The sequence below is a fragment of the Aethalodelphis obliquidens genome, unplaced genomic scaffold (assembly GCF_003676395.1).
Source record: "Aethalodelphis obliquidens isolate GAN/ISIS:26980383/991018 unplaced genomic scaffold, ASM367639v1 scaffold44, whole genome shotgun sequence".
Taxonomy (NCBI): Eukaryota; Metazoa; Chordata; class Mammalia; order Artiodactyla; family Delphinidae; genus Aethalodelphis; species Aethalodelphis obliquidens.
The window spans coordinates 7,377,966-7,405,404 of record NW_020837988.1 but is presented as its reverse complement, the minus strand read 5'-3'; the positions used below and the strand labels follow the sequence as shown (position 1 = coordinate 7,405,404).

The 27,439-nt window shown below is 59.9% G+C and overlaps 2 protein-coding genes across 16 annotated transcripts in view; one reads left to right on the top strand and one right to left on the bottom strand.

The window, feature by feature from the left end:
• Positions 1–423: 423 nt before the first annotated feature.
• On the top strand, positions 424–15,778 carry UNC13D (unc-13 homolog D). 11 transcript variants are annotated; one of them, XM_027080698.1, is made up of 33 exons: positions 428–695; positions 817–972; positions 1,721–1,756; positions 1,994–2,101; positions 2,176–2,259; positions 2,349–2,415; positions 2,643–2,823; positions 3,224–3,268; positions 3,405–3,473; positions 3,659–3,728; positions 3,884–4,021; positions 4,103–4,195; positions 4,270–4,373; positions 5,608–5,725; positions 5,832–5,956; positions 6,096–6,186; positions 6,260–6,316; positions 6,403–6,500; positions 6,606–6,657; positions 6,767–6,897; positions 6,985–7,105; positions 7,445–7,588; positions 7,769–7,867; positions 7,976–8,182; positions 8,363–8,431; positions 9,465–9,544; positions 12,277–12,382; positions 12,460–12,531; positions 13,066–13,149; positions 13,245–13,365; positions 13,579–13,702; positions 14,165–14,361; positions 15,061–15,778. In XM_027080698.1, the coding sequence occupies exons 2-33, from the start codon at positions 856–858 to the stop codon at positions 15,249–15,251; spliced, it is 3,399 nt and encodes a 1,132-aa protein (XP_026936499.1). In that variant the 5' UTR covers positions 428–695; positions 817–855; the 3' UTR covers positions 15,252–15,778. The 11 variants fall into 11 exon arrangements, 10 of the variants coding, with proteins under 10 accessions (XP_026936504.1, XP_026936499.1, XP_026936495.1 ...); XM_027080694.1 differs by having other exon boundaries at positions 813–972; positions 2,200–2,259; XM_027080695.1 differs by having other exon boundaries at positions 813–972; positions 3,917–4,021.
• A 1,049-nt stretch (positions 15,779–16,827) lies between these two features.
• The window catches only part of UNK (unk zinc finger), a 34,029-nt gene continuing 23,417 nt past the window's right edge, over positions 16,828–27,439 (bottom strand). For 4 of the 5 annotated variants that reach the window (XM_027080708.1, XM_027080704.1, XM_027080706.1 and 1 more), the window contains 10 exons: positions 27,032–27,116; positions 25,688–25,830; positions 25,077–25,277; positions 24,442–24,507; positions 23,804–23,978; positions 22,810–22,911; positions 22,420–22,608; positions 20,010–20,191; positions 19,134–19,391; positions 16,828–18,305 (listed from right to left, as the gene is read on the bottom strand). In XM_027080708.1, the coding sequence (XP_026936509.1) occupies positions 18,150–18,305; positions 19,134–19,391; positions 20,010–20,191; positions 22,420–22,608; positions 22,810–22,911; positions 23,804–23,978; positions 24,442–24,507; positions 25,077–25,277; positions 25,688–25,830; positions 27,032–27,116 (1,557 nt within the window). In that variant the 3' untranslated portion in view covers positions 16,828–18,149. The remainder of the gene's footprint in view (positions 18,306–19,133; positions 19,392–20,009; positions 20,192–22,419; positions 22,609–22,809; positions 22,912–23,803; positions 23,979–24,441; positions 24,508–25,076; positions 25,278–25,687; positions 25,831–27,031; positions 27,117–27,439) is intronic. The other variant, XM_027080707.1, reaches the window with a different exon arrangement.

Sequence of the window (27,439 nt, the reverse complement as noted above, 5' to 3'; positions counted from 1 at the left end):
CCACCGTCCATGCCCAGGCCTGCACCCCCTGGACCCTGGCCTGGAGGGCGGCCCTGGGACCCTGTGGTGGAGCTCAGCCCAGCACCGAAGCGTCCATTTTCCTGTCCCTTCTGGGCCAAGTCGCCCTGTCAGGAGAGGCTAGGCAGTAGCGTCCCCAGCCTGTTCCTTCTGCAGCCCCGCCCAGCAGCTCCTCGGGTTGGCTGAGGCCCCTACAAGGGCATTTGAAGGGAGCAGCCGCCCGACCATCCTTATGGGGGCCGGGGCCGTGGGGCCATCCCTGCCCCGCGCAGCCTGGCCCTGTCACCTCGGTGGAATGTCACCTGGGGAGCAGAGCAGGCTGAGCGGTTGGCTGACAGCTGGGGAGGCGCCTCTCCGGAGCCTCCACCCTGTGCCCTGCCCACCCCTACTCCAGGTCTGTGGCCGGTTCAGGGAGACCTGAGGTTGAGAACCCCACCGGCCAGGGGAGCGTCCCCCGTCACCTGGATGCAGCAGGCCCGCTGCCCCCCTGCCCTCATGCCCGCTGCCCACGGCACTGGACCCTCCCCAGGGCCCCTGTGGGAAGGTGGGGTGGGGCGGACCCGCCCACCTGCTCTACCTCTGCCTCCAGCCCAGCTGAGTTCCTCCCAGGAACCCAGCCAGTGGGAGGGAGGAAGGAAGGTGCAGGGGCCTGGGAGCCGTGGCCCCCCAACCCCAAGGTGGTGAAACCCCGACCTGACCCTCCCGTGACCTGCCCTTCCTTCCCTTTCCCCTGGCACCGGGTGGCAGCCCTGGGCTCTTTGCATAACCCTGTGGCTTCCCTATCTTCACCCGAGGCAGCGGCACCACAGGCGGAGGGGAAGGGCAGGGCTGGCCACCATGGCGACGCTCTTCTCCCAGACCCAGCGGCGCCCTCCCCTTTTGCGCCAGGCCATCAAGATAAGACGCCGTAGAGTCAGAGATCTGCAGGAGGCCCTGCCCCACAGGGCTCAGGAGGTAGGAGGGACCTCAGTGGGGAGAAGAGCAGGCCTGGGTGGGGCTCTGCCCCCTCTGGGTGCGGGGTCCCCCCTCTTGTGGGCTGCGGCTGAGGATGTGTGCCCCTCTCCTGCCCACCCTAGCCTCTGGCAGAGCCTTTGGGGTCTGCAGAAGAGGGTCTGCCATGTGTTCTCTGGGCCAGCCTGGGCCTCAGGTCTGGGATCTGAGCCTTTCGGTGGCCCCTCCCTCTCGCGCCCCAACCCCAGCCATCCGCTGCTCCTCCAGTCCCAAAGATACCCGCTCCACTAGGCAGGGAGTGTCCGCTAGGGGCTGGGCCTTCGGGGGCCAGCTGAGCAGCCCCCAGGCCTGCTTGGCATGAGCCCCAGTCTCCCACCTCTGCTGCTGGGCCTCACTTCCGCCGCCGGGGTGCGGAGCGGAGCCGCCCGATAAGCAGCGCTGTTTCCTCTGGGGAAGGAAGGGAGGTTGGGGGAGGTTGAGGCCACGGGCGCCTGCTGGCGCAGCTGAGCTGGCACGGCTGAGCGCCAATGGACCCGAGCCACGGCAGGCCAGGGGATGAGGAAGGTGGCCCGGGTGCCGGACCCCCGGGAGCCCTGCTGTGGGAACAGGTGTGCGGCACTGGTGGGGCTGGAGGCCAGGTGCTGGGGCCCCCTCAGCCCTCGGGCTGGGCCTGCTCTGTGAGGAGCCGTTCCCGCGTCCGAGCCCTGGTCCAGGCCTCTGGGACACCTTGTCTTTCCACCTCGCTCCCCAGATCGAGCCAACATCCCACCACTTGTCCCCTGAGGAGGTAAGAATCGGAGTGTTTCCGGGGCGCAGAGGGGTGCTGGGAAGCAGCCCTGCATCCTCCCAGACACCCCCCTAGGCTGCTGGCCGAGGCTGGGTCTCAACCCCCTCCCCTCCGCTGCGCGTGTGGACGCCTGGTCCCCACCTCGGGCATGTGCCGTGAGTGCCAGGGGTGGCTGGTGGGGCTCAGACCTTGTGGTGGGTGGACGGGGGTTCCCAAGGTGACCCTGCTGTGTCTCAGCGGGCCCTGCTCTACGAGGAAGCTCTCTACACGGTCCTGTACCGCCTGGGTCAGCCCGAGCCCACCCATGTCGGGGAGTCCTCTGAGCTGCTGCGATACCTGCAGGAGGTGAGGCCAGTCCCCACTCCACCTGCCTCCCTGCAGCCTGGCCGTGTCCCCCCACTCCCGACCCGTGCCCCAAGCTTCCCACACTCCTACACCACCAGGCCTTCCGTATGGAGCCCAAGGAGCACGAGCAGATGCTGCGGCAGGTCCAGGAGCTCGAGGTAAGCCTGCCAGGGCTGTCCTGAGCAAACACGGGGGCTGGGAAGCCCAGCTCCCTCTGGGACTCAGGCCCCACCTCTTGTCGCTCCAGAAACCAATATTCTGTCTGAAGGCCACGGTGAAACAAGCCAAGGGCATTCTGGGCAAGGATGTCAGTGGTGAGTAGGCGATGGGGGGGCCCTGAGGGCCTTCTTCCTGGCTCCTTCCTCTCCCCATCACAGCCTGTCCCAGAGCTTGTGATGCAAGTTCCCATCTCCCAAACATCCCCTGGGGCTCACTTTGGTGCTGCTGGCCCCTTTTCCTTGGAGCCTGGGATGGAGAGGGGTAGGGGGTGTTAAGGACTCTCCCTGGGAGCCTAGCCAACACCCCTGCCCTTCCTCCCCAGGGTTCAGTGACCCCTACTGCCTGCTGGGCATCGAGCAGGGGGTGGGTGCGCCGGGGGACAGCCCTGGACTCCAGCGGCGGCAGAAGGCCGTGGTGAGGCACACCATCCCGGAGGAGCAGATCCACCGCACCCAGGTCATCGCCCAGACACTCAACCCCGTCTGGGACGAGACCTTCATCCTGTACGTGGCCCTGCCCCTGTTCCTACCCGCTCTGGGCCAGCAGCACTTCCTGGCTCGGGGGAGGGAGCTTGGTTTGACTGGAGGAGGAGCCTGCTCCCGAGGCAGGCAAGACTGACAGGAGGCCAAGCAGGACACAGCAATGGCTTAAATGCCACGTGCTGGTGGGCGGCGGAGGGTCAGGCACATCTGGGTTGATCTGGGGCATAGCCTGAAGCCTTACTTTAAAGGAGAGAGAGATGCTGTTGGGAGGGGAGGAGGGTTTGCAGGGAGGGACTAAGACGTGGCAGTGGGTGGTACTGGGTGGCAGTTTTGGGGGGCTGGCTCGGGGCTGAGGTAGCCTGTGGCCTGGCCAGGAGTCTATCCCTCCAAGACCCTCAGCCATGCTCTTTTCTCACTACAGGGAGTTTGAGGACATAAGCAATGCCAGCTTTCGTCTGGACATGTGGTGAGGAGCATGTCCCCCCCCCCCCGCCATGTAGGGGTTGGGAAGAGAAGGGGGCCTGGAGGTGAGGGTGGCAGAAAGGGGTTGGGGGCTCCCAGGACACCCTCTCCGCCTCCTGCTCAGACCTCTGCCCCACCAGGGACATGGACACCGTGGAGTCCGTCAGACAGAAGCTCGGGGAGCTCACAGATCTGCACGGGCTGCGAAGGTGAGGGCCGTGGGTTTCCCCTGGGGAAGGAGTCGGGGCTCCTGCTGCCCTGCCTCCACATGCATACTGGTTGTTGGGCTGCAGGCTCTCACCTGGGCCCAGGTGGCTGCAGGTAGGGAGCAGATTCCAGCCTGACCCGGTCAGGCTCCTGGTCCCTCTCCCTCACGGCACCCTGCCTGGAACAGGATCTTTAAGGAGGTCCGGAAGGACAAAGGCCAGGATGACTTTCTGGGGAACGTGGTTCTGAGACTACAGGTGAGTGGAGTGGGGAAAGGCTCCCGGGAGAGAGGCAGAGAGGAGGTGACGAGGGGATCAAGGGAGGGGTTCCAGGTCTGCACCCAGCGGAGCCTGGGGTCTGCCTCCCATCGCCTCCCCTGCCCCCGACCGGGTGAGGCTCCTGCGGCTCACAGGTGTGGGCATCCCCTGCCCGCCCGGCCTGCCAGGACCTGCGCTGCCGGGAGGATCAGTGGTACCCTCTAGAGCCTTGCACGGAGACCTACCCGGACCGTGGTCAGTGTCACCTCCAGTTCCAGTTCATTCACAAGCGGGTAGGTAGCCCGGCTGGGTGGGGAGGAGGGGTGCACTGGGCGTGGGGTCCTCTGCTCACGGCCGCGCCGGCCCCCCTGCAGAGAGCCACCATGGCCAGTCGCTCGCAGCCCAGCTACAGAGTGCATCTCCACCTGCTGCAGCAGCTCGTGTCCCACGAGGTCACCCAGCACCAGGTACTGCCCTCCCGGGGCTGGGCGGGGCCAGGGTCTGCCTGTCAGGTCCTGACACCCTCCACCTGTCCCCTCAGGCGGGCAGCACCTCCTGGAATGGGTTGCTGAGCCCCCAGGCTGCCACCGTCCTCTTCCTCCACTCCACGCAGAAGGACCTGTCCGACTTCCACCAGTCCATGGCGTGAGTGCCCTTCCGAGCCCGAGTGCCCGAGGGCCGTCTGCGCCACACCACCCTCTCCCTCCCTGCGTGCCCTCCTGCAGGCTGACAGCCCGAAGTCTAACCCTCAGGAGATTTCTGTTTGGGGCCCAAATTGTATTTTAAGTTTTGAGTCAGTTGCTGACTTTTAAAACTCTGGAGATTTGCTGTGCAGATTCACATCACCAGTTTCCCGTGAAAGCTTCGTGCTGGAATTGCAGGGCTGTCGCTTTGCTGGGCTGCAGGTGGTCAGAGCAGAGTAGCGTGCCCTCCCCCATCCATCACAGTTGCCATCTGGGCGCTTCGTCCCCTGACACCACCTGAGTCCTTCTGGGCAGTTGAGTTTGCCACCCCGGGCCCAGACCCCAGGGCCATTGAACAGATCTGTGCGCTGATGCTCCTGGATCCGTGTTGAGGGCCTGTCACCTCCCCTGAGCCTTGTTAGATTACGGGAATGCCAGGAAGGACACACAGGAGTTTGTAGATTTTTCCATGCACGAGAGGAGTAGGGGCACAGCCCGGGTGCTGCCAGGAGGAGGACTGAGAGTGGGAGCTGACACTGGCATTCAGCAGGGGGTCAGAAGGAGGCTGGCGGAGAAGGGCAGCTTCTAGGACCAGGGGCAGGTGTGTATTCCTGGATGGCTGTGGGGAATGCAGGTGAGGCTGGAGACTGGAGCAGGCACGGAGGGTGAGGGCCTCACTTGCCTGCAGGGCCTCAGCAGGGAGTGCGGCGCTGTATCCCCGCCTGGCGGAGGCCTGTCCCTGGGCTGCTCTTCTGCCCCAGCCTCCTTTGCCCTCCCTCTTGTCTCAGTTCGGTCACCTCTGTGAAGTCTCCCCTCGACTCTCTGAAGGGATGCTCTAGCTGAAGTTTTACATGTACTTGAAGGCTCGAGTCTCCAAATCTGATTTCTCAAAAGAAGCAAGAAGTCCTGAATTTTAAAATCACAAATATTCTAATTTAAGAGATGGACAATTCATTTACATGTTTGAAAAGCACTAATGGGAACAAAAACAATCCTGTGGGTTACCTTCAGCCACAGGTTTTCAGCCTCTGCGGGTCGATGGGGATCCCCAGGAGGCTTTGGGGTGGGGGTGGGGTTGGGATAACGCAGCGCCACCTGCCCCTACCCCACCCCCACCCCCTCCAGGCCAGGCCAGGTGAGCTGTGGGAAGGAACGTGCCCCACTTGGCCAGGCTGAGGGCTTCCTGTCTGCCGCAGGCAGTGGCTGGCCTACAGCCGTCTCTACCAGAGCCTGGAGTTCCCCAGCAGCTGCCTCCTGTACCCCATCACCAGCATCGAGTACCAGTGGATCCAGGGCCGGCTCAAGGCAGAGCAGGTGGGCTGGGGCGGGGCGAGGGGTGTTGGGCAGGCAGGGCTCAGGGAGCGGCTCCCTGGGCCCCATAAAGCAGCCCCCGCCTCACAGCACCATCCTGGCCCTGCAGCTGGAGGAGCTGGCCGCCTCATTCAGCTCCCTGCTGGCCTATGGCCTCTCCCTCATCCGGAGGTTCCGCTCTGTCTTCCCCCTCTCCGTCTCCGACTCCCCAGCCCGGCTGCAGTCTCTCCTCAGGTCAGTGGTTACCCCCCGCTTCAGTGGAGTCGGGGACGGGGAACAGCTGGGGCACCTCTGGGGTGGGGAAGCCTGCCGGCGGAATGAGTGGGGGCTACGGGGCAACGGGCATCTTGCACACGGCTCTCTCTCCCCACAGGGTCCTGGTACAGATGTGCAAGATGAAAGCCTTTGGAGAACTGTGCCCCGAAAGAGGCCCCCTGCCCCGCCTGGTGACCGAGGCACTGCAGGTATGGTGCCCACCCTGTAGGTGCGGTGCCTGGGCCCAGCAGCCCTCCCTGCTCACTGTCTCTCTGCCCACAGACTGGCACCACTGAATGGTTCCACCTGAAGCAGCAGCACCATCAGCCCATGGTGCAGGTGAGGGGGCTCGGGTGAGGAGGTGGGTGGTGGGACAGGATGCTTGCCCCTCAGAGCCCTGCCTGGCTCACCTCTGCCCCTGCCAGGGCATGCTGGAGGAGGGCAAGGCCTTACTGAACCTGGTACAAGACATCATTGGCGACCTGCACCAGTGCCAGCGCACCTGGAGCAAGATCTTCCATAAGTGAGCAGGCGGCCGGGCCGGGAGGCAGTGCAGCAGCGGCTCAGAATGGGGACCAGAGGGACCCCGCTGTGTGCCGCCAGGTCACACCTGCTGCCTTTCCTCCAGTGTCCTCAAGATCGACCTCTTCTCCATGGCTTTCCTGGAGCTGCAATGGCTGGTGAGCCCCACCCACCCCCCGCCCCACCCACCCACCCACCCACCGCTTCCCAAGGCCACGCCCTCTGCCCTGGCTCTGGAGCTCCGCCCACCACGCCTTCCCTTCGCAGGTGGCCAAGAGGGTGCAGGACCACATTGCTGTGGTGAGCGGTGCCGTGACCCCGGAGATGGGCGAAAGTCTGTTCCAGCTCTACATCAGCCTGAAGGAGCTCTACCAGCTGGGCCCGGTCCTCTCGGAGAGGTGGGCAGCAGACTGGCTGCAGGGAGAGGAGGGCCCGAAGCCCGCAATGGCCCCGGCTTTCCCCAGGCTGACCCTGGCTCTCCCCAGGGATGGCGTCCTGGCCCTGGAAGGCTTCCACCACTGGTTCCAGCCGGCCATCCCCTCCTGGCTGCAGAAGACGTACAGCGTGGCCCTGGAGCGGGTGCAGCGCGCTGTGCAGATGGACGAGGTGGGGTTGGGGCCTGGACTAGGGGCAGAGTCCCACATTTCGGGGTGTGGCTTGCAGCTCTGCCAACCGTGTGGCACGTGCGGAAGCGGTTAACCAGCTTTGAGCGGTGCTCTCGAGGCCAGCTGAGTGCAAAACCCTGCCTCCTGTTATATTGGGTGGGGGGGACTTGGCCTGGGGGGTCTGGGCAGAGCCCTGCTTGTTCGCCTTGCAGCCCCCGGCCCAGCTCTGGGCTTGCTGTGGCTCTAGGAGCCCTGGATGCTTGCAAGTGCAAGGGGGGAGGGAGAGCATGGATTTGGCCAGCCTTGAGCCCTCCTTTCTACACACTCCCCCGTCTCCTAGCTGGTGCCCCTGGGTGAACTGACCAAGCACAGCACATCGGCTGTGGACCTGTCCACCTGCTTTGCCCAGATCAGCCACACTGCCCAGCAGCTGGACTGGCCTGACCCAGAGGAGGCCTTCATGATCACCGTCAAGTTTGTGGAGGTGCAGCCTCATTCCCACCCCACGATTTCTCCCCAGTTCTCATCCTAGCAGCCTCCAAAAGCCTATGTCCTAAATCCCCCAAGTCACTGAAATTCCTTTGCCTCCCCCCCCCCCCCGCCCCCCGCATCTGCCTCTCCTCAGCACTCCCCACCCCCATTGATCACGCCCTCCTCACCCCAGGACACCTGTCGGCTGGCCCTGGTGTACTGCAACCTTATAAAGGCCCGGGCCCGTGAGCTCTCTGCCGGCCAGAAGGACCAGGGCCAGGCAGCCAACATGGTAAGGGCCAGAGCTGGGGGCTGAGGCTGGGCCGGGGTAGGGGTGGAGCCTGCCAGTCCTGGCACCATTCAGGAAGCTCGGCATCCCCGTGCCCACGCTCGCCTGCAGCTGTGCGTGGTGGTGAACGACATGGAGCAGCTGCGGCTGGTGATCGGAAAGCTGCCCACCCAGCTGGCATGGGAGGCTCTGGAGCAGCGGGTAGGGGCCGTGCTGGAGCAGGGGCAGCTGCAGAACACGCTGCATGCCCAGCTGCAGGGCGCCCTGGCTGGGCTGGGCCATGAGATCCGCACTGGCGTCCGCACCTTGGCCGAGCAGGTAATTTGTTTGACCCACAGTGACCCCACCCCACCCATCCTCAGCCTGAAGTACCCTCCAGCAGGACTTGGGCCAATGTCCAGCCCCCTTCCCTTCCTGAACCTAAACTCAGGCCCCAAGCAACCTCTCCTGACCCCCGACTCACACCCTGGCCTCCCTCCTACCGTTTTGTGTCTCCAGCTGGAGGTGGGCATTGCCAAGCACATCCAGAAACTCGTGGGCCTCAAGGAATCCGTCCTGCCTGAGGATGTGAGTGGCCCTCCCTGCGTGCTGACCTTTGCCAGCAATGTGGGTCAGGGATTGCAAAGGGGCTTAGGGTGGGCAAGGGGCTGAAGGCCATGGGGTGTCAGAGATAAGTCCCCCAGACTTGGGCAAGAAATGTTCCCTCCTGGCCTCGGTTTCCCCCTTAGATGCTAAGAGGGTGGGGTTGGGTCATTCCACCGGCTATCCCAGCACTGACAGTCAATGTGGGAGCTGCAGTGGGGGAGGCTTTAGACCTTGCAGCCAAACAGCCCTGGGCATGACTCCTTCTTAGCTGCCTGCTAGCAGAGCTGTTCTATTTATATAGGTCAGCTGACCTCAGGCTCGTCATCTGTCAGCGGGGATAATAATTACACCTGTGCTTGCTTGGGAGCGTGCTACTCATTAATTCATCAACTATTTAAGCACCCACTTTGTCCCAGGTATTGATGTAGGCACTGGGGATATATATCAATGAACAGTGTGACAAAAATCCCTGCCTTCCTAGAGTTTTCATTCTAGTAGAGGAGGTGAAAAAAGAGCTAAGTAGATAACTATAGCTACGGCTGTTATTAGAACTATACATATATGTGTGTGTGTGTAAACATATATATATGTATACACACACATATCATATGTTAGTTAATGATAACCCCTCAAGAGAAAAATAAAGCACACAAGGGAATGGAAAGGGTCAGAGGACTGTGTTTTTAGATAGTGGCCAGAGGAGGCCTTACTTGGAGGGTGACAGCTGAGTCAAGACCTAAAGGAAGGAAGAGAAGGAGCCGCGAGGATTTCTATGGGAGAGAACAGCATGGGCAAAGGCCCTGAGGCAGGACCAGGTCTGGCAGGTTCAGGGCTATAGAAAAGGCTATACTGTCTCCAGTGTGGCTGGAGCTGACTGTGGTCAGGGGCTGGCTCTGCACACATTCCACAGATGCGCAGGAAAGCTCCTAGCCCAGTTTCCTCTCCGGGCCAGGGCAAAGGCATGGGGGTGGGACCAGAATGGGCCAGAACCAGATGTGCTGCCTCCCCTCCCCAGGCCGTTCTGCCCCTGATGAAGTTCCTGGAGGTGGAGCTCTGCTACATGAACACCAACTTGGTGCAGGAGAACTTCAACAGGTCTGCAGCAGCAGCCTGCCCTGTGGCGCCCCATCACCTCCACCTCTCCTCCCACCCGCCCCTCCTTCCCGGCCTCAGCATCCGTCCTCAGGGGAGGATGCAACCAGACTCTCTTAAACGCTTGCTCCAAGGGTCAGGGCGCTCATGGCCGCACAATGCTATCCATTTCACCTTAGGCTGAGCTGAAACCTGTCTGTCCTTTCTCCCTTAGCCCTGGGCTGCGTCTTCGGGAGGCTGCAGCTCTGCCCTCCCTAACATTACAGGCAGCTGGTGTTCCAGGGGAACTTCTCATTAGGGTCTCTCTCAAAACAGGGCCCAGCACACTGGACAGCCGTGGGTAGAGGTCAAGGGCATGGGCTCTGGACGACCTGGATTCATACTCCAGTTTCACTGCTGCTTGGTGGGTGGCCTTGAGCAGATTACTCAAGTTTTCTGTGCAGATGGTCATAGTTCTGGCCTCTACTGAGGACTAAATGAGTCATGTGAAGTGCTGAGAGTAGTGCCTGCAACAAAGGAAGTGGTTGATGACTGAGCTGCTGTGACAACGGTGACGGTGATGATGACAGGTCCTCCACATGGGGCTGCTGGCCCCCAGAGTTCTGCTCCTGGTGGGGCAGCGGGGCTTCAGGAGCCCACCTTCTTTATTTCCTAGGCCCGAGAATGCCATTAGTTCAGCTCTAATCTTCACACAAAATAGAGTTTAATGTCTACTAAGACAGGGGCTTAACGTACCACTCACTGCCTCAGAACATTTAGAACAGTGTCTGTGCATAATGAACACTTAAGTATGGGGACTAAATTAACTACTTTTATTTTTTTTTATTAATTTATTTTATTTATTTTTGGCTGCGTTGGATCTTCGTTGCTGTGCGTAGGCTTTCTCTAGTTGCGGCGAGCGGGGGCTACTCTTCATTGCGGTGCGCGGGCTTCTCACTGCGGTGGCTTCTCTTGTTGCGGAGCATGGGCTCTAGGCGCCGGGCTTCAGTCGTTGTGGCACGAGGGCTTAGTTGCTCTGTGGCATGTGGGATCTTCCTGGACCAGGGCTCGAACCCATGTCCCCTGCATTGGCAGGCAGATTCTTAAGCACTGCGTCACCAGGGGGGAAGTCCCCAAATTAACTACTTTTAGTATGGACCACCCAATTTTTTTCTAAACTTTAAAAAATTTTTAGACCTCCCCCATTCTTTTTTTCTTTTTTTTTTTGGCCACACTACACAGCTTACAGGATCTTGGTTCCCCAACCAGGGCTCGAACCCACGCCCCCTTGCAGTGGAAGCGTGGAGTCTTAACCACTGGACCACCAGGGAAATCCCTAGACCTCCTCCATTCTTTCATTTTTTTTAATATTTATTTTTATTTACTTATTTATTTATTTATTTATCTTGGCTGTGCCGGGTCTTCATTGCAGCATGCGGGCTTCTTAGTTGCGGTATGTGAACTTCTTAGTTGTGGCATGCGGACTCTTGACTGCAGCAGGCGTGAGGGATCTTAGTTCCCCAACCAGGGATCGAACCTGGGCCCCCTGCACTGGGAGCACGGAGTCCTACCCACTGGACCTGGACCACCAGGGAAGTCCCATCCCCCCATTCATTTTTTTTTTTTTTAATTTATCTTTGGCTGAGTTGGGTCTCCGTTGCTGCGCACAGGCTTTCTCTAGTTGCGGCAAGCGGGGGCTACTCTTCATTGCAGTGGTTTCTTGGTTGCAGAGCACGGGCTCTCGGCATGCGGGCTTCAGTAGTTGCGGCGTGTGGGCCTGGTAGTTGTGATGCACGGGCTTAGTTGCTCCGTGGCATGTGGGATCTTCCCGGACCAGGGATTGAACACGTGTCCCCTGCATTGGCAGGCGGATTCTTAACCACTGCACCACCAGGGAAGTCTCCTGCACCCCCATTCTTTTATTTATTTATTTATTTATTTATGGTTGTGTTGGGTATTCGTTGCTGCACGCGGGCTTTCTCTAGTGGCGGCGAGCGGGGGCTACTCTTCGTCGTGGTGCGAGGGCTTCAGTAGTTGCAGCACAAGGGCTCAGTAGTTGTGGCTCGTGGGCTCTAGAGCACAGGCTCAGTAGTTATGGCGCACAGGCTTAGTTGCTCCGTGGCATGTGGTATCTTCCCGGACCAGGGCTCGAACCCATGTCCTGCATTGGCAGGCGGATTCTTAACCACTGTGCCACCGTGGAAGCGCCCCACCCCCGTTCTTAATTACACATTTTTTGTGCTTATTTGCCTGACTCTACTTTGACAAGTGAAATTGCAGTTATTTCAGTTGTTATTAGGACGGACTGTGGCTTGGTTGCTATTTTTTTCTCGCTGCAGGTAGTACATGCTTACCCATGCTGTGTGCTGAGATCCTATTCATTTTGGTCAATCCCATCTTGACTCATGATTCTGTCATTGGGGGACCACCCTTCTGCTCCTTTTTTGGTTGGGGTTTGTTAATCCTAGTGAGAAGGATCCTTCACTAGCTTCCGAGACATGTTGGATAGGACTAGGCCTGTCTGCCCCGCCCCCTGCCCTCCTTCCCTCAGCAGACCAGCCCTCCCTCCCTCCCCTGCCTGCAGCCTGGGCCCCAGTCCCACCAGTGAGGCAGGTGGAGGGTGGGGGTGGGGAGGCACTGGCGAACGGGGGGTGGGCCTGGGTCCCACGAGGCCTCTTCTTTCTCAAGAGCATCTCCGCTTCCTCCTCCTCTGTCCTCCTGTCCTGTGTCCGGCATCCCTCTGCACGGCACCCCAGCCTTCTGACCTTGCTGTGGACCCACACGCTCACGGTGCTGGTGGAGGTGGCCGCTTCCCAGCGGAGCTGCCCTCTGGCTTCTAGCAGGCTGAAGATCGCACTACAGGTAATAATACCAGTGACAACAATAAAATCCCTGGTGGGAGAGTGCCTGGGGGTCACCTCTGATGTCTCGCCCCCTAGAACCTGGAGGTCTGCTTCTACGCAGAGGGCTGTGGCCTGCCGCCCGAGGCGCTGCACACGGCCACCTTCCAGGTAGGGGCCTTTTGGTTAGCTGGTGGTGTGGGTAGCCTGCCTTCCTGTGCTCACCTGTGTCCAGGACCAGCTACGTGATTTACAGGGCCCAGCACAAAATGAAAATGTGGGCCCCTTTAAAAAAACATAATTGACGGCGCCTCCCTGGCGGTCCAGTGGTTAAGACTCCGCGCTTCCAATGCAGGGGGAGCAGGTTCCATCCCTGGTCCGGGAACTAAGATCCTACATGCTTCGTGGCACAGCAAAAACCAAAAACAAACAAACGCCCCCCCCACCAAACCAACAAAAAACCCCTCCACGTGTGAAGTTCTTCTAAACACGGTTGGGGCGGGGGCGGCTTTGAGACACACCTGTGGAGCCCACCCTGTCGGTGCCTCTGGCTGTTGCCAGGGCAACCCTGCCTGTGGTCCCCCAGCGCCCAGTGCTTTCCACTTCACGTTGTCGTCTCCCGTTGGCTGCAAGCTTCTGAAGGGCAGCACTGGGCTGCGACTGTGTGACAGTTCAAGTGACTCCTCAGCTGTGCCCCATCCCCAGGCTCTGCAGAGGGACCTGGAGCTGCAGGCGGCCTCCAGCCGGGAACTCATCCAGAAGTACTTTTGCAGCCGCATCCAGCAGCAGGTGAGTCTCCCTCCTCCGCCGCGCTCCCTGCGCGCCTGGAGCCCCGCCTCGCCCGCTCAGCCCCTGCTGACGCTGCCCCTGCGCCCCGCCCCCAGGCAGAGACCACCTACGAGGAGCTCGGGGCCGTCACAGTCAAGGCCTCCTACCGCGCCTCCGAGCAGAAACTGCACGTGGAGCTGCTCAGCGCCTCCAGCCTGCTGCCCCTGGACTCCAATGGTGAGTGGAGGCTGCCCCAGCCACTCTCCGTGTCCCCACTCTGGTCCCCCGAGTTCCCGGGGGCTCTGCTCGTCCAGCCTGAGCACTGGGTGCATTTCTGCTGGATTACCAGGAGGGGGCAGTGCTGCTGAGCGGGGCACAGCTGCTGGCGTGGGCACCGGCGGCGGGGCTGGGATATCCTCGGCCAACGTCCCCTCCCCGGCCACTTGCCAGGCTCCAGCGACCCCTTTGTCCAGCTGACCTTGGAGCCCAGGCACGAGTTCCCTGAGCTGGCCCCCCGAGAGACCCAAAAGCACAAGAAGGAACTTCACCCACTGTTTGATGAGACCTTTGAATTGTGAGTGGTCCCACTAGCCCTGGACCCGCCTCAGGCCTGCTCCTCCCAGCTGAGGCGGGCCGAGGGGCTCCCCTCAGAGGACTGGGTTTGAGTCCCAGGGAGGGAGCACTTGGGACAAGTGTTTGCTGGCACAGGCCTCAAACCTGCTCCCCTACAGGTGGAGTGAGGCTGCTGGGGAGACTCTCCCAGTCTGAGTCCAGTGTTAGAGGCTTGCTTTCAGGGAAGGGTGCTGCCCCTGAGGTCCTCTGTTCCACCAGTCAGGTGGGCCTGGGTACACAGGGGCCCCTGGTTTAAAACATCGGCCCACAGTCAGAGCAGGCACCATGGCGTGTGGCCCAAGGTACACCAGGCTGAGAGCTCTCAACCCTAATCCCACGCGTCTGGGCGAGCCCGCGTCGGGGGCTGTGTGGCCACGGCAGCACGTGGGGCAGGCAGCTGAGCCCGGCTCTGCCCCCCGCCCAGCCTGGTGCCTGCTGAGCCGTGCCAGAAGGATGGGGCGTGCCTTCTGCTCACGGTGCTGGATCACGACACGCTGGGGGCTGATGACCTTGAAGGGGAGGCCTTCCTGCCGCTGTGCTCGTTGCCGGGCCTGACGGGGACTGTGGAGCCCGGCGACGTGCCTCAGACCCGCCTGCCCCTCACCTACCCTGCACCCAACGGTAGGCCTGAGCCCTGTGAGTGTGGGCCCTGGCCCAGCACTGGGGATACAGGGGAGGGGCAGCTGTGAAAGGCTCAGGGGCCCCCAGAGGCCAAGTTGGGGTCAGAGGAAAGCCTCCTTGGAGGTGGAAGCCTGTGGAGCCAGCCTGGGGGCTTGTGTTGCTGAGATCTCGCGCCTGGTCAAGGACCAGTGAAGGTTAAGTTAGGCCAAGTGTGTGCGACTCTCTCTGGTGGGATAAGGTCACCAACAAGTTTGCCTGGGGAGAGGGGCCATTTCTGTGCCCAGGGGGCACGTTCTTGCAGGGCAGTCCCCAAGCTTGATAAGAGGGCTAGGTCTTGTGTTTGAGTGCTCACCATGGGTCAGTTCTAAGCACTGGACATATGTTAACCCTCAGTCCTTACAACCACTCAGTGAGTCAGGTGTTATCACTACTCTCCGAATGAGTAAACTGAGGCACGAATTGGTGGACTGGCCCAAGGTTCTTGTATGGAAAGGAAGAGTCGCCACCTGAGGCACGTCAGCCTCTCGCGCCGCAGGTGCGCCCCGCTGCCCAGGCGTGGCAAACGCGTTTCCTGCCTCATCTGTCAGGCTGTCTTGCGAGCTTGGCTGGTGTGGGCCCATGGCTAATTTCTGGAGAATGGGGCAGTGCTGCTGCCCCTGCCACTCCCCGAGTCTGACCCCCAAATGCCTCTCTTTGCAGGGGATCCAATCCTGCAGCTGTTAGAGAGCCGGAAGGGGGACCGCGAGGCCCAGGTGTTTGTGCGGCTGCGGCGGCAGCGAGCCAAGCAGGCCTCCCAGCACGCCCCGTGGCCAGGGCGGCAGCAGCGGGGCTTGGGTCCCTGGGAGGCCTGTGTTCCCCCCACCACAGCACAGCCCTCCCACCTGGCCTAACACTCCAGGAGGGCCCTGCAGGTCGGGGGAGCCCCAGTGTGCGGGGTTCCCGCTGCCAGAGCCGGGGCCCACAGTGATGGGGGCCCCATTCGCAGTATTTATACCCCCTCCTTCCTCCCCTCAGCCCCAGCCTCAGCATTCTCTGCCAAGTCCAGCCCCTGGGGGAGCGGAGACAGCTGTCTGCACCCCTTACCCCTGCTCCCCTCGTAGGGAAATGCTGCTCTGGCAGAGGAGGGGCTCAGCCCTTCCTCTCCTGGCAGGCCTGTTCCAGCCACTGAAGTGGGGGGCCAGGTGCCTTGGGCCCTATTCTTCAGCAGCCATAATGAAGGGAGCCTGGGTCCTCTCCTGAGGGAGCTGCCAGCAACCAGGCTAAGGAGCCTAGAGCCAGGGACCTTCTGGCTCTGAAGGGGTGAGAACTGGTGGGCAGTGGGGCTGGCACAGTTTGGCTATCTGTGTCTGCTGAGGACCGCTCCTCCTTGGGACAGTACCTAGAAATTTTCTTAGCAAAAATAAAAAAATTAACAATACATCATCCTCTTACTAAACATACTGTTGGCCTGCAGCGGGGCCTAGGTTACAGCCAAGCCATCACAAACCCCTCCTCAGCCCTCAGGAGAGCCTGGGCTGCCCCCGACTCTGGGCCCCAGCCCACCGCTCACTCCCCGTTACAGAGCAGCGGGGTAGGTGTGGAGGTAACTGACGCAGCAGCAAAAGCTTCGAACCAAACACCACCAGACGTATCAGGTTCTGTCGCCACTGCCCAACACAGGAGCCTGGCACTCATGGGGGCACCCTCCCAGGGGTGCAGGCTGAGGCCGAGGGGCTGCTCTGAACAGCAGGGCTTAGAGGAATGGGGCCCCAGACCTGCCTGGGGGAGTGGCCCATATGCTGGGAGTCAGAGCCTGAGGCTCGCTTCTCAATCCAGTGTGACTGTGGTTGAGTCACCTAACCTCTCTGAGCCTGCACAGGTATGATGAGTGGGGGGAGGTCAGATAAGACCATGTCCAAGGCTTCTTTCAGCGCTGCTCCTCTGAGACCCATACAGAAAGCCCACAAGGTGTGTGTTTTCCCACCCACCTAACAGGCCAGCTAAGAGCAGGGGAGGGGAGGTGGCTGAAAGGCTCCCTCAGGGGGCAGGCCCTCGATGCTTTTATGAGCAGGCACTGTCTCTTCCTCTGAGAAGCTAGTAGGGGCCTTGTTGTCTTTTGGAAAACATTAAGTATACCAGTTGCATCTGACGATAGAGCTCTGAAGAGCCCTAGGGCCTGGGAGGTCTCTGGGTCCAGGGCTAAAGGTCCCCATCCCATCAACCCCAGCAGGCCTGCGTCAGAACACTCAAGCTCCGTCTAGGAGCCTGGAGCAGCCTTTGGGCCTGGATGGGCCCAGAGTGCCTCAAGGCCTCTTCAGCTATCTAGCCACACCTCAGGGGTCAGGCACGAGCCTTTCCCATGGCTGAAACCTGGGCTGGGCTGGCTGAGGCCCTCCTTTAGGGCCCAACTCCCTCCTGGGTTGGGTTGGCAGAGGCCCTCCTTTAGGGCCCAACTGTCCCTCACCCCGACATAAACAAGCTACCACCGCAAGTTCATATTTTATTTCCAATACGTTTGGAGCTTTGATTTTTGCGTTTTTGTAAAAAAGTTTTCACTTAATTCGTTGAAAGCCCTTTCGTGCTGAGCCCAAGGGGGCGCCTGGGCCGGGCCAGACCCTTTGCAGCCCTCTTGCTCCCACCCCAGACCCCCAGTGCTGGGAGTGGGGTGGCCTCCCTCTGCCCACTCTGCCCTCCCACCCCCTGCTGCATCTCTCTGTACAGAACAATTTTAAAAATGGAAGCTAAGACACAATATACATCGGACAGGCACGCACACACATGCACACAGGCGTCTGCTCCAAACGGGCAGGACGTCAGCTGCACTCAGAGAGCACCAAGGAATGCATACGGAGCCCCTCCTGGGGAGGAGGGCGGGGCCTGAGCCCCACCTTGGTCCTCACAGTCCGCAGCTCCTCCCCACCTATTGCCCTGCTAGCTGCCAGAGGGAGGGGTGGACAGCACGGAGGGCTGTGCAGAGGGGAGACAGCTGAGGGCAGCTGGGGGGTGATGGAGAGGGCAGTGCCAGCCTGGTAGGTCGCCCTGGGGCCAGGGAGGCTGCTCTAGGAGCCCGGAGGTGGGGGGAGGACTGGGGTACACCCCCGGCCTCAGGTACCTGAGGGGTAAAAGGCCTGGGCTTTGCCCCTCGAGGAGCTGCAAGGGCCCAGGGTTGGGAGTGGGGCTGGCCCCACGGCTTTGGCCCGCCAGCCTGGACTAAACACGCGCTTGGTAACCCTAGAGCTCGGCGGGCTTGGATCCCCCGCGCTCAAGCCTCACAGCTGGGAACCAGGCCTGGGCCCAGGTCCTCCACACCCCTGGCTCTCGCCCTGGCCTGGGGAAGTGGGGTGAACAGGGCCTGCCCTGAAGGCTTGTCCCTTCCCCTTGGCCCCTTCTAGCTTTCCACCCTTCCCTGCTCAGGCCCCAGAAAGAAGTTAAAAATAGTTAGTTCCTACATAAAAAAAGAGGCTGAAACAGATTCCCTGCCAAAAGGCTGGTGGGAGAAGAGGGGCCTCTGTCTCTGCAGTGGGAAAGGTAGGGAGCGGGCAGAGGGTGGACTGCAAAATAGTTTTTTCTCTTAAAAAGTGCTTGGTGAGTCTGTTTAAAGTGTGTGTCTATATCCACGTATAGATATACACACAGACACTGTTCACACACTGGCCGCCCACGCACACCTACACACATACAGAAATGTATACATAATCATATACATACATACATACATACATACATACATACATACATACATACATATATATACTTTAAAAAGTCCTAGGGGAGAAGATCTGAGCCAGGCCGGGGCCAGGCCTGCAGGGTCACGACTGGAGGGCGTGGGCCCGGCCTGGCTGGCAGACGGGGCACTCACTGCCCTCGGCACAGAGCTCACACAGCACGGCGTGTTGGCACGGCAGCACCGCTCGGTTCTGCTCCTGACACTTAAGGCATTTCACCGACTGCATGTGGAACACGGCCTGCGGGGAAAGGGACATCACGGTCACTGGCCCAGCCCCATGTCAGACAAAGAGCTCCCCCAACTCTCACTAGCCCCTTGGGATGAGGAAACTCGACAGTGTGCTTACAGGCCCCAGCTGATAAGGAGGAGGGCAGGGTCAGGGGGCTGGCTGATCACCTCAAGGCGCCTCATCTCTGCTTTCAGCTGCAAGGCCAAGTGGGGCTGAGTAGGGGCTGTGCGTGGGGGAGTGGGGAGGGCCAGCGCCGCTCTACAGCTCCAGCCGGACAGGCTTTCCCTCGCACAAAGGCTTCTGCCTCGTCTCGTTTGACCTTATAATGACCCTAGGTCCCCAGTGAGAACTGTGGGGTCTGGAGAGGGTAGTGACAGGCCCGAGGTGACACGGCTGCCCAACGAAGGGAAGTATACTCTTCCCACTGTGCCGCACTCCCCTGGGGACCCAGAAGGGCACCGAGGAATGCAGACAGGAGCCCTGGGGACTAACCATTCTGGAATGTCTGCTGGCGTGTGCAGAGCTCACAGGAAGAGAAGTGGTCAGGATGAAACTTAGGGCCCAGGCGTACTAATGCAGCTCAGCTCAGTGCCTGCCCTCGAAAGTGCCAGGGGTGGGCCCTGGTGCCCATCTACCTCCAGGTTTCCCACCGCCCCAGTGAGTGACTTTCTATTCCGAGCTCCTCTCCAGCAGGCTGGCATTTTGTGTGAGCTCAGCGGGGACAGAGGCTCTTAGGAGGGTGGCCATCCCTGGAGCAGCAGGGACCCATCCAAGTCCAAGCACTGGCTGAGCCCACTGTACCTCCCCACCCTGTGCTCCCCAACCTCCTAAGCTGACCTTGTCCACTTGCTCCAAGTGAGCCCGCAGCTGCTTCTGGAGAGAGTAGAGGGTGGAGAGTGAGAGGGCTTCCAGGTCGGGGAAGGTGGGCAGGGCCTGCGGGTCGGGGGCCGAGTGCAGCCGCTCCAGCTCCTCCTGTAGTTTCTTCACCTGCACCTCCAGTGCATCTCGCTGCTCCCGGGCCAGCTCGCACTCAGCGCCTGCCGCGCTGGCCCGCTCCCCGGCCTCCTCTGCCTCCTTCTTCCAGGCATCACAAGCCTATGGGCCCAACACGCAGCACCTTGTCATGATAGCCCCCCTGCCCTTGCCCCCCACCCCGAGAGTGCATCTCTGGGAGCCCGTGTGGGCCACTGTGGCTGCGGGGCCTGCGGGGGAGCTGGGTCAGGTGTCTGGGAAGTGGGGCAGGGAGGAGGGCTGATGCTGCCTGCAGAGAGGAGAGGTTTCAGGACCTGCAAGAGACCCTCTGTGGGCAGGGAAAGGGGCTGCGCCCAGCACAGCAGGGGAGCACCAGGCAGAGCTGGCCAGCACCTCCAGGGGCAGCCATGCTGTGGCTGGACATAAGGCCCATCTCAGAACCTAGAACCCTGGACCTAGAGCCCTGGAGAGTCAGGGCTTCTGGGCAGAAGCAAGCAGTGCTATGGGCCCAGACCACATAAGCAGCTCACAGAGGGAATTCCAGGCCTGGGATACCAGCCACCCCAGGGTCCTGACCGGCAAGGCAAGTTTTTCCACAGGGGGAGAGAATAAGCCGAACGGAGTTTCTGCTCTGTTCCCCAGGACCCCTGGCCTCCCCCAGCCCCTGTGCCCACTCTGTGTAAGACGGGCTTGGGCTAGATGCCACAGGCCCCGGGAAAGGCGGGTGGGCGGGGCCAGTACCTGTCTTGCCTGCTTCCAGGACTCCTCCCACTGCTTGATGGTGCCGTTGGCTTCATCTAGCTCTTGCCGAAGCCGGGCCAGCTCGGCAGCCCCGGGCCCTGACAGGAAGGCAGGGGAAGTGCCCGGGGAGAAGCTTCCAGAGGCAAAATGCTCCCAGATGCTGCTATTCATCCCATTCAGACCTGCCCCAGGAAGGGGAGGAACATCAGAGCTCCGAAGAGCTTTGGGCTTGGGCCTGGCCCCCCGCCCTGTCCAGCCCTGCCTGGGGGCCTCCAGGGGCTGGCTGTGCAAGGCTCCAGCAATGTCAGGCTGGGGAATTTCACAGGGATGCGCAGGCGCCACCTGTTACTCATCAGCTGCTATTTAACTTCCGAGTCTCAGCATCCCCGTCTGTAAAGTGGGGCTCCCATCACTTGCCTCACGAGGTGATTCAGGGGACTTGGGAAGTGCTGTAGGGAGAGCAGTCTGGGAATGTGGCAATTTGCGAGCCCAACTTCACTTTCAGCCTAGAGAAAGGGGAGCCTTCTTGCACCCTGATGTGAGGCCCAGGAGGAGATTCAGGAAAAAAGACTTGGTCAAGAGCCTCAGATGATGGCAGAGCTGGAGCCGGAAGAGCACAGGGAGCCCTTGGTCCATCCCCCTTGTTTACAGTGAGGAAACGGACATAAAACATGTTGCCAGGAATCACAAAAACAGTTACATGGTAGAGCCAGGACACAGCCAGGGCGTCCGGCTCCAAAGGCCTACTCTTTGCAAACAGCTAAGCTGTGTGCTCATCCACCGCCCCCTTCACCCACTCATTCAGCAGATGTTTAACTAACACCACGTGCCCCTGCTCTGTGGCCCCCCAGGACGGCCCCTGTCTTCTGAGGGAGACCCATATCCACCTCTGGCCTCATTCTGCCCACACATATCATTCTAATGACTTCTTTCTTGCTCCCTTTCCCACTAATCCAGCCAGGATGTTCTGGAACCAAACGGATTTAAGAGAGTCTGTCCTCCAAGCAACACAAGTGCACCTACATGACCAACGTCATCCTGTATGGAGATGCGAGGCTCTCCGCCCTGTCCTGGAGGCGAGAACTTGGGATCCCTGCTGAGGCAGCCCTGGCCAGGAGCAAGCTCCACCTGTGCTTCTCCTCCCGCCCGGGTGGCACTTCCGCTCGTGGAGAGGCGCCACTTCCTCGGGGAGCCCCACCCAGGTTAGGTCCCTCTATTATTCTGAATCGCAGCACCCAGCCTGTTGCCTCCACACGACAGTGATGGTCTCTAAGCATGATGTAATGCCTGGGCGCCTCTGCCTCTCCCGAGAGACCGTGGCTCCATGCCAGCAGGGACTGCTGAGCTCACCTTGTATCCGTAACTATGTGCGGAAGGAAGGAATGCGTGGCCAGTAATAGGGCTGCAGTCAAGATACCTCCAGAATACGGGCAAGCCGACAAATGTAACAGCAAGCACCTGAGCCGGCAGCATCACCACCAGCGGTGAAGGGGCACCTGAGCCGGCAGCATCAACACCAGCGGTGAAGGGGCACCTGAGCCGGCAGCATCAACACCAGCGGTGAAGGTGCTGCACTCATCTTCAGAGACATTAGGGAAGGACCCAAAGCTGCTCAGAATGTCAAAGGGCAGCTCAGAGGCTCAGGCTCAGTGTGACCAGGATGGCCAGCACCCTCAGGGAGGGTGTTTCTGGTCTCCTTGAACAGCTGCTGGGGGAGGGGGAAGTAAGAGTAGCAGCTGCTGCTGAATGAGAGGCAGCAGGTTGGGCGTCTGCTGCTTTACGTCTGTTACTTCAGCAGACGTTCGCACTGGCCCCACGCACACACGCATGTCTCCACCCACGCTTCTGGACCCTCTGCTCTGACGTGCCCTCCAGAGCCCCTGGTCCACACGTCTCTAACGCTGGGTTCAGCCAACAGCCTTTGGAGCTACAGCTGGGTCCGCTTGGTGTTTCTGCTGGACAGGGAGGCCGCCCTGCGCCACGGCCAAGCCTGTTCAGACCTCTCCCTTGGCCCCGAGGAGCTCTGGGTGACTAGACAGAGCCGCCACACTGGCACGGAGAGCAGACCTAGACCCTGGCAACTCTCAGGCCACACTTCTCACTGTGCACTGGCCCGGGGCCTAGCACTTCACTCATGTTATTTCCTTTAAGCCTCACAACCACCACACGAGGTGGGTGCTGCCATTGTACCCATTTCACAGAGGAAACTAAGACAGAGAGGCTAAGTCACTTGTCCAGGTTCACACACCTCAGAGAATCGTGGAACCGGGGCCTGACTCGCCTCCGTGCCCAGAGCCCCTACTCTAACCTCCACTCTGCACTGCCTCTAGCCGTGGACAAAATGGCCAAAGGCACTTTCCAAAAGCCCAGATTCCTGCCCCAGGCCTTAGAGAGCCATACCCCCTCTTACCCAAAGATCCATGTGATGCTGACGTCCCCAAAAATGTGTTTTCTGACTGGCTCAGGTGGCCCTGGGGCTGCTGCAGGAAATGCGAGGAGAGGCTGACAGGAGGGGACGGGGATGCTGAGTGGAAGGAAGCAGAGCTGCTCAAGGAGCCAGGGATGTTCACAGGTGCGGAGCTCTGCAGCAAACTGCCGCCTGCAAGAGAGGCCCAGGAGCGTGGCCAAGTGAGGGGCGTGGCCGAGTGAGGGGCGTGGCCGAGTGAGGGGCGTGGCCGAGTGAGGGCCGGGCAAGCCACGCGGGGCCACACTGAGCAGGGCGTGGCTCGTCTGCCCACCCCCGGGCCAGGCTGGACCCCAGGGGCCCTCCCAAGCCATCCTGCCCACCCATGCCCAGTACCGATTGTGATGCTGCCTGGGTGGGGCACCGTGCTGTTATCGAAAGTCTTCTCTAGGGCAGCTACCCCAAACTCGTTCAGGTCCAGGTCATCCAGGGCAGACTCTAGAGACAGAGTGACTGGAGTGTGAGCCTCCCAGCCTCCCGAGGGCCCACACAGTCCCGAGGTTCCAGGCCTCACCTCCTGGACCCACCTGCCCTTTACTGCCTCTACTCCTGCCCCTGCCTCATCTTCGAGCTCAGTCCCACTGGAGCTGTGCTCGCTCAAGCCTCTGCTTGTGTCTGGGCTGCCCCTCTGCTAACACCGATCCCCTAGCCAAGTCCCGCTCAAATGGCTCTCCTTTCAGAAGCCTTCTTCGATACACCCGGGGGAAATGAGTTCTAATCCAGCTGACAGAGGTCTTGTCCCCTGACGTTACAGCTTGTATGTCTCACCCCTGAGCTCACTGAGGGCAGGCAGGTCTCTGGACCCTCAGTGGCTAGTGTACAGTAGTTGCCCAACAAATGTCCACTGCGCTCTGAGGAACTGGACTGGGAGGGCAGGAACAGTATGTCTTCATCTCTGTCACCCCAGTGCCTGCAGTAGGACCTAGCACAAAGTGGCACCCATAAATGACTGCTGAAAGAGAAGGGCAGTGGCTTCTGATGACCAGGAACTCTAAGGACAGCTGTGCAGGTTTTTCACAAGGATACCTAGCTGGGGTTGAATGACGTATGTCGTGGAATGAGACTGCCCAGACCCATGGGAAGAGGCATCTCTTTCTAATCTGCACAGAAGAGCAAACTGGAGGGCTAATTGGCTATAAAGGCTAGTCTTGGCCCTACACCTTGGGCTCATGTTCCATTTAGGTCAAAGGGCTCAGAATGCCCACCCTCTGACTCTCCCAAGACAGATGTCTAAAGTGACCAGTATGCTGGTTTGAGTCTCACTCCAGAGTCCTAGTATCTCCGACTCCAGACCTGCTCCTAGACTTAGCAACAGAAATGGCCCAATTACCTATGACCGACTCTACCGTGTCGCTGGTGGGGTAGAAGGGCAGAGCATTTGCATTCATGCCAGGAACACTGCTGGTGCCGGCGGGGCTAGGGGGAGTAGCTGCTAGGCTGGAGGTGATACTAGAAGAGATGCTTGAGGTCAGGGGGCTGCCCACAGGGAGGATGCCCAGCATATCCTGCAACGAGAGAGTGAAGAAGAGACATAGTGGGATGGCTGCCCACGGATGGGGGCTGGAGGCAGGGGCTGGCTAGGGCAGAAGGGAAGGGTGCATCCCAGCTCTCGCCTGGTTGCCCTCAACACCTTGTTGGGAGGCTGGAGTTGGACAGGTGTGGCTTGGAGGCTGCAGGGCCTACTCATCCCTAAAGTTCTGCAGTAGGGGAAGGGAGAAGCAAGTTCAGTGCAAGGACAGATGTTTAATATTTTTTTTGACTGGCTAATGAGTGAGTCCGGAGATGAGGGGCTCAAGGGCCTGACTCCCACCCTCTCTGAATTTGGGGCTGAGGCCCCACCTTAATCCTGCCCTCAGTTTGTAGAGAAAGCAGTGCCCCGTGCTCCCCGAAGAAGCCTCCTGGGGTTCTGGGCCTGTCCTGTCCACAGCAGGTGCCAGAAGGGGAGAAAGGGGGCTGAGGGCTCTTTACCTGTTTGGGCTGAAGCAGAGGCTGCTCTTGACTCCTGGGCTCTAGTGAGTGGGGTTTTAACTTGGCCTGAGAGAAAAGTCAGGGAGCAGGAGATGAATGTGGTGCTAGGGAAGGACCCTGAGCCCATGAGTCCTCCTAAGCATCAACTTGCCATGGCTCACTGAGGGGGAAGGAGGCACCAGACACCTGTTGTACAGTCCCCCTTCACACACACGCACCCTCCTTCCCTACCCTGGGAACCCGGGGAGCTGCTCCTCTCCTCCCTGTGACTCCAAGTCACAGATAAGCCAGTTCCACACCCCTTGTCCTGCTCCCCAAGGCCCTGCTGCCCCATCAAGGCAGCACAGGGCAGGGCAAAGTCCGGACGTGGGGTCAGAAGATGGAATAGTAACCCTTTCGCCTCTATTAACTGGCTCTGACACTGGGTGAGGTGCTCAGCCTCTAACCTGCCTGTCTTCATCTGTAAAATGGGATGGCCTCACCCGCTCTGCTCAGTCTTGAAGAGGCTGGGAACAGGGGCTTCCTATCTCCCAGCCACATTCCCCATAGCTGGGCCAGGACACCCTCCAGGTCTTCTCTTGCCGCATGCAGGTTAGCCCATGCTAACCTCACTGGGCTGCCCCCTCATCCCTTACCTGGCATTTCAAAGTTTTCAGGTACTCAGCTCCCACCTGGTCTTCCCTCTCGAAGCCAGGAGCCTTCTTATAACTGCCAGGGGCGAGGCCGGACTCCCCAGGGAAGACAATGCCTTCCAGATTCGGGGGCTTCCTGATGGAGCCCGGTGGGGAGCCACAGAGGTTAGATGGGCTGCCGAGGCTGCTGTTTCTACAGAGGAGCTGCAGAGAAGGAAGAGAGCAGGCTGGTGGGCAAAATGCAGGCTGCGGCACGGCCCATTCTCCGTCCCTGCGTGGGAGGGAGACCCTTCATCAAGGGGCTCAGTTCCTTTTTAACTGGCCAGGGGGCAGCAACCACCACCCAGGACCCAGAACCCCATGTGGAAGCTGTGTGTTGGGGGGCAGACAGGCTTTGTCCCTTCTACTACCTGTGATCAGCTCTACCCAGGCTGATCGCAGGGCTCTGGGGACACCACTCCAGCCACTATCAGCTTTTGACAGAGAGAAGAACCCTGGGGCAGAAAGGGCAGCACCCTTGGGCGGAGGCCTCCTCCCCAAGCACAGGGCACGAGAGGCAGGCGTTGGCTCTGGGCAGGCATGGTACCCACCCCACCCCCTGGACAGGCACGTACAGCGCTGAGGTCAGGGGCATGCGGGCTGGAAGGGCTCACGGGCACCGAGTCTCCGGCAGCAGATGGCATGTACAAGACAGGACCTGGCTGGGTGGGGCTGGACACAGCTGAGGAAGGCTGCAGGTCGTCACTGAGGGGTGGCTCTGCAAGAGACAGGGGCAGGGTGTCAGCAGGCTCCTGAGCCAGCTCTGTCCCTCCAAAAATGCATCTGGGTCTCTTTTAAAGGAGCGCATGCATCGCCCTATGTATAAAGGGAAGGCTTCTGTTTCTATCAGTATCACGTGCTGTGCACTTACTATGTGCCAGGCAATTTGTATTAATCATAAATCTTCACAATGACTGGAAGACAGAAGTGATACCATGGTCTCCATTTTACAGATAAGGAAACTGAGGCTCAGAGAGGTAAGGTATATCTCCCAAGGGGGCTGAGCTAGGAAACAGAAGAGCTGGGATTTGAACCCCAATCCACACGCCTCCAAAGCTTGGGCCATTCATTGCTTCTCTGTGCTGCCTTGGCTGGGCCCACCTCTGAGCCACATGTGTGCTTGCCCCTCCCTGGGGCCTCAGTTTATTTTTCACTCTAATCCCAGAGATAAGGCCTAAGGCTAGAAAGAGGTTAAGGACAAACAGAGTGGCCTGGGGTAGACACAGGTTGTAACTCAAACCCGTCTCTGAGACTGGCGGTGGTGGTCTGGAGCGGCACCGCGCGGCACCGCAGCCCAGGACCACGTGCAGCTGCTGAGCACCCGGAACGTGCCTAGTCCGGACTGGAATGTGCTGCAGCTATTCAAGTACACGCCAGCTTTCAAAGACTTGGTTTGAAAAAAAAAAGGGAAAATATCTTGATTTTATGTTGACTGCATTTTAAATGATATTATTTTATGTTGGGTTAAATAAAAATATATTATTAAAAATTGACCTGTTTCTTTTTCTTCTTTTTAGATGTGGTTACTAAAATATCTAAAATGACATAAGGGGGGTTGCATTAAATTTTGATTGGACAGCTCTGCTCTCAGCAGGGCAGAGTGCTGTGTTCAGTTAGTGATGTCTGCCATGGGTGGGGCACGGGGTGGCTGCTGGGATTTGCCTAGTTGGCTCGGCGAGGGTGCCTCACCCTGCCTGGGCCTGTGAGTGTGCAACCAGGGGCACAGTCCCTGCTGTCTCACGGCCTTGGAAGCTCCAGGGTTTTGAGACCAGTTCCAGAGAGGTGGGGCGGGGGGGTGGGGGAATGGAACTTCCAGGGGGGACAGGGGCCCACTGCTGGCTAACACTGAACTTAGGGGGAGGGGGGACGGAAGGGGAGGGTGGAGAGGGCACTGCCCCAGGGCAATGGGAACAGCATACGGTCTACGTGGGCGAAGGCGCAGAAGGGTCCTCGGGGACAGCTGCCCGACTGCTGCATGTCGTTGCACTTGGTAGATTTATAGATCTGGAGGGCAGAGCAGAACAGAGGTGGGTCAGGCTTGGGCAGAGAGAGAAAGGCAGCCAGGGGTGCCTTCAGCATGGCTGGGTTAGCTTAGAAATCTCTCCTTTCTCCTCCCCACCCGATGCCGCTTCCTTAAGTCTCTCCCTGCCAACTGCTTACTCAAGCCAGAGTGAGCAGACGCTGCCGCCCGCATGCCAGGGACCACCCCCCTCCTGTGGTCACAGGCCCAACCAGCCCTGACCCAGCTCTCACAAAGGGATCTTCTCCATGCTACTCTCAACTCATGATCTTGGCCAGGGCTGTGACCTTCCAATGTAACTCTGGGC